Below are 20068 nucleotides of genomic sequence, written 5' to 3'. Positions count from 1 at the left end.
TTTAGTTTAAAACATTCGGTCAATTCTTCCGTGTCCCTTCTGAACCCCTCTATTCCTGTCTTTGGGTGTACTATTCCATCTACAGCACTTACTACATCTCTCTCATTCCAACCTCTATACACTTGCATTGTGTAATGGCTGTCGTAGAGAGGGGACCAAAGTGCAGCGTGTTGATTGCTCATGATGAATATTTATTATAACTCAAAACACTAAAGGAAAAATAACAAAGAGGGAAAACGAAAGCGCACAGTTCTGTCGGGTACATAAACTACACAGAAGACAACTACCCACAAACACAGGTGGGGAAAAAAACCTACTTAAGTATGACCTCCAATTAGAGACAACGAGGACCAGCTGCTTCTAATTGGAGATCATACCAAAAAACAACAACATACAAATAGAAAAACTAGAACCTATACATAGATATACAAAACATAGAAAAACACAAAACACGCCCTGACCTACACTACCATAGAAAATAACATCTTACTATGGTCATTACGTGACACATTGTTTCTGGTTGATTTTCGTCGCCAGCCCTAGGATTTGGGAGTTCTATGAGAGGACACTGATCCTCCTCCCAATCTGATTGAACCTCCCTCAGCCCTGGCTTATTATACGGTGCTAATTGCTTTTTAAGGTTAGACTCCCTTGGTACTGGCTCTTCTTTCCTCTCCCAGGCTATGTCTTGCTCCCTCTGTTTGTGTTCATCTCTTTCTCTCTCTCTTTCCCTTGTTCTCAATCTATCTTTCATTGTTTCTTCCTGAGTATTTTGCTCTCTCTCGCTAATCCTACTTGGCTCCCTTTCTCTCAATCTACTCCATTTACTTTCTTTCTGTCTCTCCTGTTCTTCCTCCTCCTCTTCTCCTCCTACAGCTCCTATTCTGTCGAGGTCTTCCCCAGGTCCCTCATAAGGGGGGGGGGGGGGGGCTCTTCTCCGTCCTACTATCACTACCTCGTTATCTTGATCCTCCACCCATTTCCTGGCCTCTGACATCCACACCCTAGCTGTATCTAAGCCCTCTGTCTGCTGTTTCCTTATTTTATCTCCACAGGTTACATGCATCTGTTTAATCATGGATTCAAGCTTATCTTCATCCAGACGTCCAACAAAACCATACTTCTTCCTCCACTTCGGACCATAATATACATTTCTCTTATCTTTCGCTTGCATATATCTCTCGTCTCCCGTTAATTCCGGGACCTCTTTGGAGGTTTTACTACCCATTATTAGTTAACCCTTCCCGTTTTTACTTCTCCTAGGAATTCAGAATAATTCTTTTTATGACATTTGATAAAATATTAGGTCTCCCCTTTCTGACCTACTCAAATAATGAACCATTAATTCCTCCCTCTCGGAATAGTCAGACCTATTTATGTGCCTCCGGAAGATCTCGACTACCCCCCCTGAAACGTATTTCAGTAGGCGATCTATATTCATACCATTATGTCTCTGACCTACTTTATTGAAACTTATCTATAGAGGTGATCTTTTATCGAATATTAGGTCTCACACATGAGCGAGTTATCGTCTTTGTGACTCAACTGATTAATATATCTATCTCTACTTTTAGACAATAGACTATTAGGTCTCACACGTATACGAGTTACCGCTTCTTATGACTTTTGACTCGCTTAATATCCCATATCTCACACGCTCTATTTTAGGTTCCACTCCTTATATACTTTTGACCGTTATTACTTTATATTTCGCCTTCTGTATTACGTTTTCATAGTACGCCTTTGTCCCACAGATTTTAGATGTTTATACCTCTCCCTGAATATTTTTAATAGTCTTTGATCAGATCATAGCTTTTCCAAGATGGCGTAGCAGTTCAGACGTCCTTTGTTCTCCTCTTGTCGTGTCCCGTGTATATATATATTTACATATTTTCTTCGCATATCTTTTTACATATTTTTTTCTAAAAACTCAACCTCAAAACACTCTCCTGCAACCCGCCTCACCAATTAAAAAAAAGTATTATTTACCTCAAATCTGAAATCCACAACAGAAGCTAGCCAGAGGTTAGCCATTTCACTGGCTAACGTTGGAGTTCAGGCTAGCCACGGTTAGCGGTCCTCAGCTATCCATTAGCTCGAAAAGCTATCGGCAGTTTTTGTACAGCGCGACTCAGACCAGAGCATACCGGACCTATTCTCTCTCCATATCCCCGGATTTCTACCGCAGGCTCTGGACTTTTACACCTGGATCTTGCAGCGAGCTAGCTGCTACCTGAGTGACTATTGGCAAACGTCGGTCCTGGAGCTAATATAAATTATTCCGGAGCTAGCCAGCTGAAGAGTTCCTTCAGCCACTCCTGGGCTACAATCACCTATCCGGACCCATTTTTTATTGCCGATGCAGAGCCCCATCGGGCCTTCACGACTGGACCACCGACGTTATCTGCCCGAGGGAGTTATCCAACTGGCCCCTCCGTCGCAACGTAACCTGAACGCCCATCTGCGGCCCGCTAATCGTTAGCTATCTTATCGGCTGCTATCTGAATAGGTCTATCAGACAACTTTTTTTGGGCCACTAACTATAACTATTTTGCCAATTGGACTGGTCCCCACTACCACACGGAACCCCACTAATCTACAGACGGAAACGCACGAGGTGGCTAAAAACAGACCTCCCTCCATCTTCTACCAGCTTGCTACCTATGGCTCAGCTAGCTATCTAATTCTCACTAGACCCTTTGATCACTCGGCTAAGCATGCCTCTCCTTAATGTCAATATGCCTTGTCCATTGCTGTTCTGGTTAGTGTTTATTGGCTTATTTCACTGTAGAGCCTCTAGCCCTGCTCATTATACCTTATCCAACCTCTCAGTTCCTCCACCCACACATGCTATGACATCTTCTGGTTTCAATGATGTTTCTAGAGACAATATCTCTCTCATCATCACTAAATGCCTAGGTTTACCTCCACTGTATTCACATCCTACCATACCTTTGTCTGTACATTATACCTTGAAGCTATTTTATCGCCCCGAGAAACCTGCTCCTTTTTCTCTCTATTCCGGACGTCACAGACGACCAATTCTTATAGCTTTTAGCCATACCCTTATCCTCATCCTTATCTGTTCCTCTGGTGATGTTGAGGTGAATCCAGACCCTGCAGTGCCTAGCTCCACTCCTACTCCCAGGTGCTCTCTTTTGATGACTTCTGTAACCGTAATAGCCTTGGTTTCATGCATGTTAACATTAGAAGCCTCCTCCCTAAGTTTGTTTTATTCACTGCTTTAGCACACTCTGCCAACCCGGATGTCCTAGCCGTGTCTGAATCCTGGCTTAGGAAGTCCACCAAAAACTCTGAAATCTTCATCCCTAACTACAACGTTTTCAGACAAGATAGAACGGCCAAAGGGGGCGGTGTTGCAATCTACTGCAGAGATAGCCTGCAGAGTTCTGTCCTGCTATCCAGGTCTGTACCCAAACAATTTGAACTTCTACTTTAAAAATCCATCTCTCTAAAAACAAGTGTCTTACCGTTGCCGCCTGCTATAGACCACCCTCGGTCCCTAGCTGTGCTCTGGACACCATATGTGACACCATATCTTCAGAGCTCGTGCTACTAGGTGACCTAAACTGGGACATGCTTAACACCCCAGCAATCCTACAATCCAAGCTTGATGCCCTCAATCTCACACAAATTATTAATGAACCCACCAGGTACCACCCCAAAGCCGAAAACACTTGCACCCTCATAGATATCATCCGAACAAACTTGCCCTCTAAATATACCTCTCCCTTTTCAACCAAGATCTCGGTGATCACTGCCTCATTGCCTGCATCCGTAATGGGTCAGCGGTCAAACGACCTCCCCTCATCACTGTCAAACGCTCCCTGAAACATTTCAGCGAGCAAGCCTTTCTAATCGACCTGGCCCTGGTATCCTGGAAGGATATTGACCTCATCCCGTCAGTAGAGGATGCCTGCTTATTTTTTTTAAATGCCTTCCTCACCATCTTAAATAAGCATGCCCCATTCAAGAAATTTACATCCAGGAACAGATATAGCCCTTGGTTCTCCCCAGACCTGACTGCCCTTAACCAACACAAAAACATCCTGTGGCGTTCTGCATTAGCATCGAACAGCCCCCGTGATATGCAACTTTTCAGGGAAGTTCGAAACCAATATACACAGGCAGTTAGAAAAGCCAAGGCTAGCTTTTTCAAGCAGAAATTTGCTTCCTGCAACACAAATTCTAAAAAGTTCTGGGACATTGTAAAGTCCATGGAGAATAAAACACCTCCTCCCAACTGCCCACTGCACTGAGGATAGGAAACTCTGTCACCATAAACCCACTATAATTGAGAATTTCAATAAGCATTTTTCCACGGCTGGCCATGCTTTCCACCTGGCTACCCCTACTGCAGTCAACAGCACTGCACCCCCCACAGCTACTCGCCCAAGCCTTCCCCATTTCTCCTTCTCTCAAATCCATTCAGCTGATGTTCTGAAAGAGCTGCAAAATCTGGACCCCTACAAATCAGCCGGGCTAGACAATCTGGACCCTTTCTTTCTAAAATTATCTGCCAAAATTATTGCAACCCCTATTACTAGCCTGTTCAACCTCTCTTTCGTGTCGTCTGAGATTCCCATAAATTGGAAAGCAGCTGCTGTCATCCCCCTCTTCAAAGGAGGGGACACTCTTGACCCAAATTGCTACAGACCTATATCCATCCTACCCTGCCTTTCTAAGGTCTTCGAAAGCCAAGTCAACAAACAGATTACCGACCATTTTGAATCCCACCGCACCTTCTCCGCTATGCAATCTGGTTTCAGAGCTGGTCATGGGTGCACCTCAGCCATGCTCAAGGTCCTAAACGATATCGTAACCGCCATCGATAAGAAACAATACTGTGCTGCCGTATTCATTGACCTGGCCAAAGCTTTCGACTCTGTCAATCACCACATCCTCATCAGCAGACTCAATAGCCTTGGTTTCTCAAATGATTGCATCGCCTGGTTCACCAACTACTTCTCTGATAGAGTTCAGTGTGTCAAATCGGAGGGCCTGTTGTCTGGACCTCTGGCAGTCTCTATGGGGGTGCCACAGAGTTCAATTCTTGGGCCAACTCTTTTCTCTGTATACATCAATGATGTCGCTCTTGCTGCTGGTGAGTCTCTGATCCACCTCCACGCAGACAACACCATTCTGTATACTTCTGGCCCTTCTTTGGACACTGTGTTAACAACCCTCCAGACGAGCTTCAATGCCATACAACTCTCCTTCCGTGGCCTCCAACTGCTCCTAAATACAAGTAAAACTAAATGCATGCTCTTCAACCGATCGCTGCCTGCGCCTGCCACCTGTCCAGCATCACTACTCTGGACGGTTCTGACTTAGAATATGTGGACAACTACAAATACCTAGGTGTCTGGTTAGACTGTAAACTCTCCTTCCAGACTCACATCAAACATCTCCAATCCAAAGTTAAATCTAGAATTGGCTTCCTATTTCGCAACAAAGCATCCTTCACTCATGCTGCCAAACATACCCTCGTAAAACTGACCATCCTACCGATCCTCGACTTCGGCGATGTCATTTACAAAATAGCCTCCAATACCCTACTCAACAAACTGGATGCAGTCTATCACAGTGCCATCCGTTTTGTCACCAAAGCCCCATATACTACCCACCACTGCGACCTGTATGCTCTCGTTGGCTGGCCTTCGCTTCATAATCGTTGCCAAACCCACTGGCTCCAGGTCATCTACAAGACCCTGCTAGGTAAAGTCCCCCCTTATCTCCGCTCACTGGTCACCATAGCAGCACCCTCCTGTAGCACGCGCTCCAGCAGGTATATCTCTCTGGTCACCCCCAAAGCCAATTCCTCCTTTGGCCGTCTCTCCTTCCAGTTCTCTGCTGCCAATGACTGGAACGAACTACAAAAATCTCTGAAACTGGAAACACTTATCTCCCTCACTAGCTTTAAGCACCAGCTGTCAGAGCCGCTCTCAGATCACTGCACCTGTACATAGCCCATCTATAATTTAGCCCAAACAACTGTATTTATTTATTTATTTATTTATTTTATTTATTTTGCTCCTTTGCACCCCATTATTTATTTTCTACTTGGCACTTTCTTCTACTACAAATCTACCAGCCAGTGTTTTACTTGCTATATTGTATTTACTTTGCCACCATGGCCTTTTTTGCCTTTCCCTCCCTTATCTCACCTCATTTGCTCACATTGTATATAGACTTATTTTTGTACTGTATTATTGACTGTATGTTTGTTTTACCCAATGTGTAACTCTGTGTTGTTGTATGTTGTCGAACTGCTTTGCTTTATCTTGGCCAGGTCGCAATTGTAAATGAGAACTTGTTCTCAACTTGCCTACCTGGTTTAAATAAAGGTGAAATAAAAAAATTAAATAAAAAAATTATCTCAAGACAGGGTAGTTTACTTTTAGTAATGGCCTCAACTAGTACGAGTCATTACGGACCCGTCCGTCTCCGTTCGAAATTTCAATGATCTGTTACCCAGTGCCGCCAACACTAACATAGATACTTTTGTAAATAGACTTTCTCTACGTTAGATTATATGGACTGTATACCCGATACCAATCAATCCCGTTTGGTTTAAGAATCAAGCCTTTTCCCACTCTATTTTGATAAATGCAAAGTACATTTTTTAAGCGAGTTTTTTTTTTTTACTTAACCCCCAAACTAATGAATAAAGATTACTGACCTTTTCCTTGCAGCTGAGATATAATTTTGGTTAGATCTGGTCACTGTTTTCTGTCGCGTTCCAGTCCGCCACCGGCCTTTAATGGACCCTCAATATTAGAGGGCAGGTCTTTGTTATTACGGATGTTTCATCCGCCCGTGCATGGTTTTCAGTGTCCCCTGGAACGACAGTCAACAGGTATTGAGATCCGGCTCGAAGGACCAATTGTTAAGGGAATTTTTAATTCCAATAATGCATTTAATCTTTAACCAATTCACCGAGGTTTGTAAGACCCTGGGTTCACTAATAATTGGGCAAAGTCTCAGATTTTATAAAAAAGGTTCACAGATCTTTATTCATGAGGGCTCTCCTTGCTCCCTGCTCAAACAACCAGTACTTTTCCACTAACCACAAAGAACCATAAATGTTGTCACATTCTTCAAGGCTTTCACCTCCCCTCCCCTGTTGGGGCACTCTTGGTTTGAAACCCTCTAATGATTTTATATTATCTACTCTACAACTTCACTCTGTTTTCATCCCTACTAAAGAATATAACACCCTAGTATTACAATTCTAACATATCTACCCATCTCCTTGTTTTATCTTCTCATGATTCTCAAACATTTCACACTATCAGACAATTTCAGAGTGGAACACTTTAGCCATTATATTAACACATACAAATTATTCTATCAGCACAACAAAACCTATTCCCCCTCAGGAGACTGAAAAGATTTGGCATGGGTCCTCAGAGCCTCAAAAGGTTTAACAGCTGCACCATCAAGAGCATCCCGGCGGGTTGCATCACTGCCTGGTATGGCAACTGCTTGGCCTCCAAGGGCTTGTAAAGCAAGTATTCACTGTAAGGTCTACACCTGTTGTATTCGGCGCATGTGACAAATACAATTTGATTTGATTTATATAGACAGGTGTGTGCCTTTCCAAATCATTTCCAATCAATTGAATTTACCACAGGTGGACTCCAATCAAGTTGTAGAAAATCTCAAGGATGATCAATGGAAACAGGATGCACCTGAGCTCAATTTTGAGTCTCATTGCAAATGTTTGAATACTTATGTAAATAAGGTATTTCTTTTTTTTTATTTCTTTTTTTACTTTTAATCCCACACTGTGATGTCACAGAGACGTTTTTTTAGGAACTTGTCTTTTTAACCACAGATCATAGAAATACTGCATTTTCACATACTGTATGTAGACACCGTTTTGATGCTAGATATATAGGCCCTAGCCCTAATGAATATGATTTTGAAAAGTGGCATAGTTGCGCTTTAAGACTCTAGGTTTCAGGAAATGGCCGTTTTTTTTTCTTTAACCAGTTGAGGTGTAGGGGGCAGTATTTTCACGGCCGGATGAAAAACGTACCCAAATTAAACTGGTTACTACTCTTGCCCAGAAACTAGAATATGCATATTATTAGTAGATTTGGATGGAAAACACTCTAAAGGTTCTAAAACTGTTTGAATGGTGTCTGTGAGTATAACAGAATTCATATGGCAGGCAAAAACCTGAGGAAAATTCAACCAGGAAGTGGAGGATCTGAGAATTGTAGTTCTTCTTTCTAGTCCCTTTCGAGACTACAGTATCTGTGGGGTCACGTTGCACTTCCTAATGCTTCCATTGGCTGTCAAAAGCCTTCAGAAAGTTGTTTGAGCATTCTCCTGTCACTGGGCAGAGTATAGTAGCTCATTCACTGAGTGGACTGCCTGGGGACAAAGAGATTGGATATGCGCGGTCCCGTGAGCGCGTTCTGACGAAGATCAGCAAAGGTAAGAGCATATTTATAATACTAATTCTGAGTTTAGGTGACCCCGAACTTGGAGGGTGTCTGTATAGCTTTCTATGATGGCGAGCTATGTACTCAGAAAAAGATTTTCTCCGTAAAGCTATTTTAAAATCGGACACAGCGGTTGCATAAAGGAGTACTGTATCTATAATTCTTAAAATAATTGTTATGTATTTTGTCAACGTTTATGATGAGTATTTTTGTAAATTCACCGGAAGTTTTTGGTGGGAATACATTTTCTGAACATCATGCGCCAATGTAAAATGCTGTTTTTGGATATAAATATGAACTTTATCGAACAAAACATACATGTATTGTGTAACATGATGTCCTGGGAGTGTCATCTGATGAAGATCGTCAAAGGTTAGTGCTTCATTTAGCTGTGTTTTGGGTTTTTGTGACATTTATCCTTGCTTGGAAAATGGCTGTGTGGTTATTTTGGTCTATGTACTCTCCTAACATAATCTAATGTTTTGCTTTCGCTGTAAAGCCTTTTTGAAATCGGCCAATGTGGTTGGATTAAGGAGAAGTGTATCTTTAAAATGGTGTAAAATAGTCGTATGTTTGAGAAATTGAAATTGTTGGATTTTTTAGGTTTTGTATTTCGCGCCATGCTGTTCCATTGGATATTGGCTAGGCGTTCCGCTAGCAGAACGTCTGTCCTCAACAGGTTTTAAGCAAAACTTCATGAGAGGGAAATTGACTGACCCACTCCAGACCTCCCCCACCCAACTTTAGACCTACATAATCTCCACCTTGTCACACAATACTAGGAAGAACCCTGGGGTGTATTCATTCCGCCGATCTGTTGCAAAATGTTTACTAAACGGACTTATCTGGAGTTTTCCAATAGAAACTCACGATTTAGTTGCAAAACAGAACATTTTGCAACTGGACTAATGATTACACTCCAGATTTTACATTTAAACATACAGTATGTTCGCTGCCGAAGAGCAGACAATTACCAAATACCCATAACAGTTTATTGCCTACCATTCATATTGAGCCAGTCTTCTGCCAACAGCATTATTAGGCTTTAAAAGGTGCATTTGCCTATGATTTGAACAGTGTGGGACCAGGGTCCCGCCGCTGCGCTGAAGTGGTATACTAAAACATTAGGCTTATTCAAGGTTGGCAGGTCTGGAATCTGTAAACTTTGTGTGGAAGCTGTAGCTGCCCTATCACTGCTAAGTCAATAGGATCTAAAACCTCAATAAACGTTATGCTCTTTCTGTAGGCCTATGTTAATTGTAGATTCATTTTTGTATACAATAGTCTACTCTAATGGCACTACAATGATAGTTTGAGTAGGGATTTGTCAGTGTAATGTAGTGTCAGATCAGATGTAGGCTACTTGGTTATGGGTAGTCATACATATTTGAATGATAAGTAAGTCTAAAATGCATGACAGGCGATCAACCACTCCCATCTACCTCCAGTCAATGGTCAAACCCTACACTAGTGATCATCAACTAGATTCAGCCGCGGGACGATTTTTTTCTTCTGAATTCTTTCTTGAGCGGATGGTCGGGGGGCCGGAACATAATACAAATAATTTGTAGAAGGCAAATTGACTGCATGAAGCCCAAACAGATAATGTTTGACTAAAACATAATTTAAAACCTTGTTACGTTTGTATACGATCAAATGTTTCTCTCTCTTATGCGTGGGAATACTTGGGAACTCTGTGATTCGCATTGTGCAGCCATCCATCACAGGCATCAACAAATACAGATGTGGTATATGAGTGGGTACTAAATGTTTACTCTCCTTGAGCCGGGTTTAAGAACAGGTTCTAGTGGACTAAAACACTATAGTAATGGAGACATTCTTTGCGTAATCTCCGGGAATTTCATATAGTCTTTTTTTCGACGTTCTTTCACTGCAAGGTATAATTGGATTACAGTGAAATATTTACAGTATTAGAGGTAATTTGAATTAAATGGTAATTCATAGAAGTTTGAGGATTGACATTAAACACCCGCTTCCATGTGAGAATGGCGATTTTGTGAGGGTGTGTGCAACATTTAGGCTACAGCAAACCCAGCGCTGATGAGAGCGCCATTGCGCACACCATGTGTTCAGGGAGCGGGCACAGCGTTTATGTCCTTGTGCAATACTTGAGCCAAACGTTTCTTTTATCGGGGAACTTGTCATAATAACGAATGGTTGGAATTTACGACACATGAAACGGATAACTCTCGGATAATGTTAAAATGTGATCTTGGCTTTTGCCCTAACTGCTAGGGGGCAGCGAACAACGCTGATGACAGGTTTTTTGACAGTGCTCCTTTTTTGCATTCGTTTATTGGAGCGCAGGACAAGGGTATGCAATTTACAAATATTCAATTGTCTACCATTAGCCTACATCGTATAGGTTATGTTCGGGTACAATATTGGATAATTGACAGGCTACAAGGTTATCACTAAAAAGTAAAGGTTCTAGGGAGTTCCTGCGACAGTCTGACTTCTAAACTTGTTTTATTGTATGCCTAATGCATATGCGTGGCGAGTAAATGTATTTAGCCTAAACCACGGCTTTTTTTTTACATTGCCTTCTGTCATATTATTTAGCCACACAGTGAAATTATCGGATCGAAGTGCTTCTTTATGAAACATAGTCCATGTATGGCACACTGCCACTATGTGTATAACCTATCACAGGAATTTGGAAATAGATTGTTGACTTGTGATGACTCATCCGGCCTACTGACATTGACTTAAAAAGAGATTGAAAATGCGTATTTTTTTGGTTGAAAACACGTTTCTTTCAATAGCTTGTCCTCACACGGGACACTTGGCACAATTGATTTATGGGTAATTAATGGTAAATTACATTTAAACCACTTGGTGCGGAAGTAACACATCTGTAGTCTGTAGACCAGACACCTAGTAGACTATTTTGCCTTGATCTGGAGAGTATCTGACTCGTAAAGTTACAATAACCATTGTGACTTTAAGAGAAGCTATCCCTAACCAGTAAACATTGTTACCATTTCAGAAATTCAACAAGAAAGCTCACTCTGTGTTAACGTTCAGATTTACCATCTAAAAACGGGTTTATTAAGAATATTTAGTGATAAATGCCAGAACTGTATGATCTTCTGTTATTTTCCAATGAATGTATAAAAAAAGTTACTTTCTCCCAGAAGCTGTCAATAGTTAATATACTTTCACTTTCACATAGTTTTGGCTGTGATCCAGCTTGAGGATAACGTCTTGCTCTGGACGTTGACCAGCGCTAGAAAAAAAACTTCATGTGGATTTTGAACAAGACATTCCAATGTGTCTTCTTTTTGTGTGATTGTTTCTAGAAAAGACTGCGATGGATCTGTCTCTTCTGGGGCTTCCATTACTATCAACACCAGTGTCTGAACATTGAGCTCTGGAATTGCTTCTTAATATTGAGGTATAGCACCTTTTGAAACACGCAGCAGCAGCAGTTTGATTACATTTCTGATGTACGTGTTTTTACAGAGAGCTTGAAATGTAGCTAACTTTGCATGGGCGGGAGCGTAGCTGTTATGCATGCATTCCTTTTACTGGAACTCCCTCCATGCTCCCTGTAATCCGATTGTATGACACCAAGCCATGCACTTTTCAGCATTCGTGAGGTTCTCGTATCTATACACTTTCACGAGTCAAGTGCATTGCTAAGATTACGATTCATTTATTAAACAGCCGGGAAATGACATCATTCATTTTACTGCTTTGAGGGTAAATCTAATAAAGTTGTTATGTCTTCATTACATCACTATTGCGCACTGGGAAATCTCTGTATTTTTATGGTGCCCATAGTGGGTTTGACACTTGATTTCATGCTATTGGAATATACACTGCTCAAAAAAATAAAGGGAACACTTAAACAACACAATGTAACTCCAAGTCATTCACACTTCTGTGAAATCAAACTGTCCACTTAGGAAGCAACACTGATTGACAATACATTTCACATGCTGTTGTGCAAATGGAATAGACAACAGGTGGAAATTATAGGCAATTAGCAAGACACCCCCAATAAAGGAGTGGTTCTGCAGGTGGGGACAACAGACCACTTATCAGTTCCTATGCTTCCTGGCTGATGTTTTGGTCACTTTTGAATGCTGGCGGTGCTTTCACTCTAGTGGTAGCATGAGACGGAGTCTACAACCCACACAAGTGGCTCAGATAGTGCAGCTCATCCAGGATGGCACATCAATGCGAGCTGTGGCAAGAAGGTTTGCTGTGTCTGTCAGCGTAGTGTCCAGAGCATGGAGGCGCTACCAGAAGACAGGCCAGTACATCAGGAGACGTGGAGGAGGCCGTAGGAGGGCAACAACCCAGCAGCAGGACCTCTACCTCCGCCTTTGTGCAAGGAGGAGCAGGAGAGGCACTGCCAGAGCCCTGCAAAATGACCTCCAGCAGGCCACAAATGTGCATGTGTCTGCTCAAACGGTCAGAAACAGACTCCATGAGGGTGGTATGAGGGCCCGACGTCCACAGGTGGGGGTTGTGCTTACCCAACACCGTGCAGGACGTTTGGCATTTGCCAGAGAACACCAAGATTGGCAAATTCGCCACTGGCGCCCTGTGCTCTTCACAGATGAAAGCAGGTTCACACTGAGCACGTGACAGACGTGACAGAGTCTGGAGACTCCGTGGAGAACGTTCTGCTGCCTGCAACATCCTCCAGCATGACCGGTTTGGCGGTGGGTCAGTCATGGTGTGGGGTGGCATTTCTTTGGGGGGCTGCACAGCCCTCCATGTGCTCGCCAGAGGTAGCCTGACTGCCATTAGGTACCGAGATGAGATCCTCAGACCCCTTGTGAGACCATATGCTGGTGCGGTTGGCCCTGGGTTCCTCCTAATGCAAGACAATGCTAGACCTCATGTGGCTGGAGTGTGTCAGCAGTTCCTGCAAGAGGAAGGCATTGATGCTATGGACTGGCCCGCCCATTCCCCAGACCTGAATCCAATTGAGCACATCTGGGACATCATGTCTCGCTCCATCCACCAACGCCACATTGCACCACAGACTGTCTGGAGTTGGCGGATGCTTTAGTCCAGGTCTGGGAGGAGATCCCTCAGGAGACCATCCGCCACCTCATCAGGAGCATGCCCAGGCGTTGTAGGGAGGTCATACAGGCACGTGGAGGCCACACACACTACTGAGCCTCATTTTGACTTGTTTTAAGGACATTACATCAAAGTTGGATCAGCCTGTAGTGTGGTTTTCCACTTTAATTTTGAGTGTGACTCCAAATCCAGACCTCCATGGGTTGATGAATTGGATTTCCATTGATTATTTTTGTGTGATTTTGTTGTCAGCACATTCAACTATGTAAAGAAAAAAGTATTTAATAAGATTATTTATTTCATTCAGATCTAGGATGTGTTGTTTAAGTGTTCCCTTTATTTTTTTGAGCAGTATATATTTGGGAATTTGAATGCTTCAAACATACATGCCGGGGTGCACCTCTCCTGTCCTGAGGGCCACAGTTTGGTATTCCTTCAGTCAGACACTTAATGACACCTGGGTGAGCAAGTGCATCATCCAATGACTTACAGTACCAGGCAAAAGTTTGGACACACCTACTCATTCAAGGGCTTTTCATAATTTTTACTATTTTCTACATTGTAGAATAATAGCGAAGACATAAAAACTATGAAATAACACATATGAAATAATGTACTAACATAGTGTTAAACAAATCAATATATATTTAATATTTTAGATTCTTCAAAGTAGCCACCATTTGCCTTGATGACAGCTTTGCAGACTGTTGGTACTCTCTCAACTAGCGTCACCTGGAATGCTTTTTCAACAGTCTTGAAGGAGGTGTGTTGTCATTGTCCTGTTGAAAAACAACTGATAGTCCCACTAAGCGCAAACAAGATGGGATGGCGTATCGCTGCAGAATGCTGTGGTAGCCATGCTGGTTAAGTGTGCCTTCAATTCTAAATGAATCACAGTGTCACCAGCAAAGCGCCAACACACCGCCTCCTCCATGCTTCTCGGTGGGAACCACACATTCGGAGATCATCCATTCACCTACTCTGCGTCTCACAAAGACACGGCGGTTGGAACCAAAAATCTGAAATTTGGACTCATCAAACCAAAGGACAGATTTCCACCGGTCTAATGTCCATTGCTCATGTTTGTTGGCCCAAGCAAGTCTCTTCTTGAGATGTTGAGATGTGTCTGTTACTTGATCTCTGTGAAGCATTTATTTGGGCTGCAATTTGAGGCTGGTAACTCTAATGAACTTATCTTCTGCAGCAGAGGTAACTCTGAGTCTTCCTTTCCCGTGGCGGTCCTCATGAGAGCCAGTTTCATGTTAGGGCTTGATGGTTTTAGCGACTTCACTTGAAGAAACTTTCAGTTCTTGACATTTTCTGGATTGACTGACCTTCATGTCTTAAAGTAATGATGGACTGTCGTTTCTCTTTGCTTATTTGAGTGGTTTTTGCCATAATATGGACTTGGTCTTTTACCAAATAGGGCGATCTTCTGTATACCACCCCTACCTTGGCTCAAACGCATTAAGAAGGAAAGAAATTCCACAAATTAATTTTTAACAAGGCACACCTGTTAATTGAAATGCATTCCAGGTGACTACCTCATGAAGCTGGTTGAGAGAATGCCAGGAGTGTTCAAAGCTGTCATCAAGGCAAAGGGTAACTACTTTGAAGAATCTAAAATAACATACATTTTGATTTGTTTAACACTTTATTTGGTTACTACATGATTTCATATATGTAGAAAATAGTAAAAAACAAAGAAACCCTTGAATGAGTAGGTGTGTCCAAACTTTTGACTGGTACTGTACATTAATCAATTAGGGACCAGGGAGAAACAAGAACCAGCAAGTGGAACTTGAGGGGCTGATTTGTGCACCCCTAATAAAAATATGAATACCAACATGCCTTTTTGACATTTTTTTGTATTTATTTAACCTTTATTTAACTAGGCAAGTCAGTTAAGAACAAATTCTTATTCACAATGACGGCCTTCCCCGGCCAAACCCTAACCCGGACGACGCTGGGCCAATTGTGCGCCAACCTATGGGACTCCCAATCACGGCCAGTTGTGATACAGCTTGGATTAAAGTCACAACCTGTATTATTTCAGACTCCTGATTGACAATTTCAACATGTTCTTTTTAACCATACGACTTATAAATACCTTAAAGAGATTACCACAATCATAACAAAATAAACTAAGGACATATTAGTTCATTGTGTTGTGTGTTACGTTGTGTATCATCCCTGTATTCATCCGTAGTTCTTCTATTAAAGCTGCCTGAGTGCCACTGCACATTTGCCCATTGCTGGTGCTGCTGAAACTCACGGGATGTCAATAGGCGACGTTGAAGAGCTTCAGTGGGAGTTGCTAAACTTGAAAAGTACCATAGAAGTAAGACTACAGCTAATGAATATCCTGTGGTCCTGGTATGGCGCGTTTGGTGTGAAATTAGGGTAAAGGGGGAATTTACAAAGGACTAGTAACATGTGTGTGACATTGAAGGATAAGAAAAAATTATTCATACAACTGTGGTTTTCTTTCTTGTCAGAAATCAGATGCCTGTTTGTATGCTCCTACCAATGATGACATCTACGATGTAAGTTCTTGTAGCAATATGCAATAAATAGAACACACAGACAGTTTTTTATTTTTGTTCCTTTGAAAATGCAGTGTGGGGCATCATGGAAAAAAAGGGTCCAGTGTGTTAGAAATGCCAGGGCCGATTTCTGGTCCCAGTCCGCCCCTGTTTGTAATGCCATGATTAGAACATACCTCTTTTGCATACTTTTATAGATTTCCAGATCAATGTTTTATAGTCTGTGTATATACTGTAACACATACTGTGGTTCTGTTCTTCCCCAGGACAACTGCATCTTTAAGTTCCTGCACTGTTATTTATTGGAGTTGGAGGTTGTCCTGATCGAGGACATGCAGGTCACAGATGACTACCATGACAAAATAAAAACATCCATCTACCATCGGAAAAACAAATTGGAAGAACATGAACACCAATATGTAAGTCAACCTTTAAATAAGTTCTGAAGTTTATCCCAAATATGTACGGCACTGCAGCAATGTAGTGTCGTGAAAAGTCCTGACGCTCCATACTTCCAATTCTTCAAGAACAATACATTTTTGATTGGCATTCATTTGATTAGCAGCAACAGTATTTTGAATGCCAATGTCACTCTGCTTTCCAATGAATATTGTTTTCATCTAAATGTCAATTGTATTGCTTCTCTTTTTTCTGCATTTACAGAACAGTTCTGGATGCTCACCGTGTGAGGCACAGAGAGTTGCCAACTCCACAATATTCCTCTACAACCTGGAGCGCCTTTTGGAGAAAATAGGGACAACTATCAGTTTAAGTGTTTAAATTGTTCTTCATAAATAACGTAGCAAAAAATGTCATGTGTGTGTTATTCTACCTTTGGTCATGATAGTATGTGAAGAAATTAGCAGAGTAACAGCTAGTGCTCGTGTCCAAATGTATATTACCTCTCAGTTCAAGTGTAAATGTAGCTAGCTGTTTATATTTTTGTATATAATCAAATATAATAACTTTTACATCTGTACTTTTGTCATATTTATGAACACATTTATTGAAATGCCTATTTGGAGCTTTACATGTTTTTGTTTTATCATCCATGTCATATGCACACTAACTGTCCCTAACTAGTTTCCCTTGAAGAGTTCTCGTCAGTATGTCAAAATTGCACATCCTGAATCAAAATAAAATCCCAGAAAACATGTTGATTTGATCATTTCCTAGAATATGGGTGCCTGACAGAAGTTTAAATAGGGACATGAAGGGGGACTGTGCCACAAAGAAACAGGAAGCTCTGCCTTGCTCCATTTCCTGATAGTGTAGCAGATGAAGATATGAAACTAAAGCTCTCCAGTACAACTTTCTGGCACACATCCATTTTGTAATAGTTCTGTTTCTTTCCTGATTGAGAACTACAGGATTTTTTGCATTTCAATAACAGAACGTTTTTAGTAAAACATTTTATTGCTAGAACAAACGTGTTAGAAACCACATCTCGTGGATTCACTGTAGACTTTTATGATATGTAAAATGATACCGATGACATGTACAGTTATGAAACAATAAAACCTAACCCTTTACTGTCCCCATATAATCCAACCTGTCTGTTTGAATCCAGACATTCTGGATTACTTCATCACAGAGGGGGGTTGGAAAGGAAAGGAGGGTGTGAAACTGGTCACTGCTCTCAGACTCTAAGGTCCTGGGCTCGGAGTCCTCAAGGGGCACTGAAAGGGCGCCCTGCTGTCCTGGTTTTGGGAGACTGGGTAGAGAAGACACACTAACTCCTTCAGGAAGGGCACTCCAGGAAAAGGATGCTTCATTTTGACTCCACTTGTCTTCGGAGTTGGACAGAGAGGTTTGGATGGACTGTGCTTCACTACTGCCTTTGTATCCAGTACTGTCACTCTGAAACGACACAAAGGGAGTTCTCTCTTTGCATATACAGACCGGCGAAGAACTACCTGCTGCTGACAAGATGGCCGCATCTCTCCTCTCCATCTTCACCGCCTCGACTTCGCTGGTGATCTTCCCGATGACAAAGTCCTTGGTCCTCACTCGGCGTATGGAATCCACAAGGTAGTCGAGGCCCCTGGGGTTCTCGGCTAAGTAGTCCAGCATCCTACCGGTCTTCTTGCTGTTCCCCACCCTGCAGCAGATGTCCTCGGCATCGTCCCGCGTAAGGACCCTCCTGGACCGGAGGTAGTCCAGGTGGCGGTCGGCCACTAGCTTCTCACAGAGGTACGGACGCAGACGCTCTAACGCTTCCTTCTTGACCTCCGCCATGTCTTCGTCAGTGATACACCAGGAGTCCATTTTCCAGCCAATTGCCCGTGAGTTTTCTAAAGCTGCTGCTCAGGCTCTGGAATGCCCCATGTAGCAGTGTTGGAATTTCAGATGATAAGGGTTTGTAATATTAGCAACTGACTGAGATAATGTAACAAACCCCTTTCTAACCCTGGAGAGTCATTGAACTGGTTGGAAGCCAATATTGTGAAAAAGGGAACTACCTCAGTAGATCAGTTCCCTATTAGGAAACAATGAAGGGAGAATGAGTGGCATGTGTGTGTGCGCGTGAGCGTGTTCTTATTTGGACATTCCTGCCTCAGAGAGATCAACATCCATTGCCCTAATAAGATACAGACATTATGAAAAGATGAACACAGATATTAACATCCATCCCAAGCAATTTAATCAAATGTATTTTAATTAAGTAAACAGGAATGCAACACATTGCAAAGCGCAAACAAAGATATTTAACATACAGGAAGAGCCTTGGATGCTTTTGGATCCAAGACAGTGACCCTGAATAAAGCATAAAAACTGATTAAAAAAGGATATAAAAATAAATATTATGATACAAAGGGGTTATGGTTTGAAAAATTGACTGATTGTGGAGGGAAAATAATGGAAAACAATATTTTTAAACAAAGTTATATACAGCAAGTGATAGATATGGAAGTAATTCAACATATTTTGAGAGACACATTACGATTGAGTTTATTATTGTACAAAGAAATATGAGGTGGTCTTAAAAGCAACCATGATTGAGAATGAGAGGAGAACATATTCATGGAATTAAATTATATTTACAGTAAGCTCTCTTAGGCTCCTTAAGGGACAGACAGCCTTCTACAAAAGAGACCTGAGGGAACATGAACAACAAGCTAAACGTGAAAGTCTGTTCAGCTTTTTCTCGAACTTATAGAACCTTTTCAAGGCTTCCTTCAAGCCATGTTGTCTGATGCAAATTAGTTACTGTGTTACTTGTGCCAGTGTGACTAACCTTTAAGGCATTTCAGAAACAGAGCACGAGAAAGTATGCTCAATTGGCAAGCAACACACGTCGCAGATATTACAAACGATGACTCAATGAAGAAGAAAATGACAAAGCAACACCTGAACAAGAAATACGGACAAACTTAAAACTCGTACAAAACAGTGTGTCCCAGCAACATTGCATAACATGGCCAATATCAGAAACACCTACAACCTTTTATTTATTTTTTACATCTGGACCTTCAGTGCATGGCTACAGACTATTTCTATTGCTACTATATTTTCTGCTTGGATTAGATTACGCCGGGAATCATTTGGTTTGTTTTTACACCGGTTGTATCCTGATTCCCTACACTTCTCCCAAAATGTGCACATGCACACTCCCTGTGGAGGGTGGAGAATCAGGAGTAGCCATCTTAGTTCCTATATATAGGTTGGGTTCAGGAGTCAACCTTCCCATAGGTCCCCTCCGGCGGCCGGTAGATCTTCGGGAATGCCATCAGCTGCAGCATGTTGAAGGCATACTTCCGGCATTTAATATTCTTTTGCACATTCTCAATCCGACATCCCTCCCTGGTTCGGTGGTGTGGCCATGATGACAAAAAGGAGGGAAGAAGAATGAAATGAAATTATGAATAATTTTCTCAAAAAGGGGGTTTTGAGTATGGAAAACAACAACCAACACCCGAGTAACAGACGGACAGATGGGAAACAGATAACAGACAGACAACAGTTAATAAGTACTACCTG

General features: G+C 42.0%; 3 protein-coding genes across 3 annotated transcripts in view; 1 reads left to right on the top strand and 2 right to left on the bottom strand.

Moving 5' to 3' along the window:
• Positions 1 to 9932: 9932 nt before the first annotated feature.
• LOC106610234 (uncharacterized) lies at positions 9933 to 17241 on the top strand. Its single transcript, XM_014209454.3, has 6 exons — positions 9933 to 10812; positions 11801 to 11895; positions 15765 to 15882; positions 16040 to 16087; positions 16354 to 16506; positions 16751 to 17241. Exons 1-6 carry the CDS (start codon positions 10753 to 10755, stop codon positions 16865 to 16867), a joined length of 591 nt encoding a protein of 196 aa, XP_014064929.1. The 5' UTR covers positions 9933 to 10752; the 3' UTR covers positions 16868 to 17241.
• LOC106610233 (uncharacterized) lies at positions 16116 to 18605 on the bottom strand. Its single transcript, XM_014209452.3, has one exon. It carries the CDS (start codon positions 18353 to 18355, stop codon positions 17609 to 17611), a length of 747 nt encoding a protein of 248 aa, XP_014064927.1. The 5' UTR covers positions 18356 to 18605; the 3' UTR covers positions 16116 to 17608.
• A 123-nt stretch (positions 18606 to 18728) lies between these two features.
• Positions 18729 to 20068, bottom strand: part of LOC106610235 (type II inositol 3,4-bisphosphate 4-phosphatase) — a 188340-nt gene continuing 187000 nt past the window's right edge. The window contains exon 23 of the mRNA XM_045722772.2: positions 18729 to 19891. Within this exon, the coding sequence (XP_045578728.2) occupies positions 19759 to 19891 (133 nt within the window). The 3' untranslated portion in view covers positions 18729 to 19758. The remainder of the gene's footprint in view (positions 19892 to 20068) is intronic.

Source organism: Salmo salar, chromosome 08 (assembly GCF_965601325.2).
Source record: "Salmo salar chromosome 08, fSalSal1, whole genome shotgun sequence".
In the NCBI taxonomy this organism is placed as follows: Eukaryota; Metazoa; Chordata; class Actinopteri; order Salmoniformes; family Salmonidae; genus Salmo; species Salmo salar.
The sequence above is the reverse complement of the archived record's forward strand: the minus strand, read 5'-3'. Positions and strand labels throughout refer to the sequence as shown.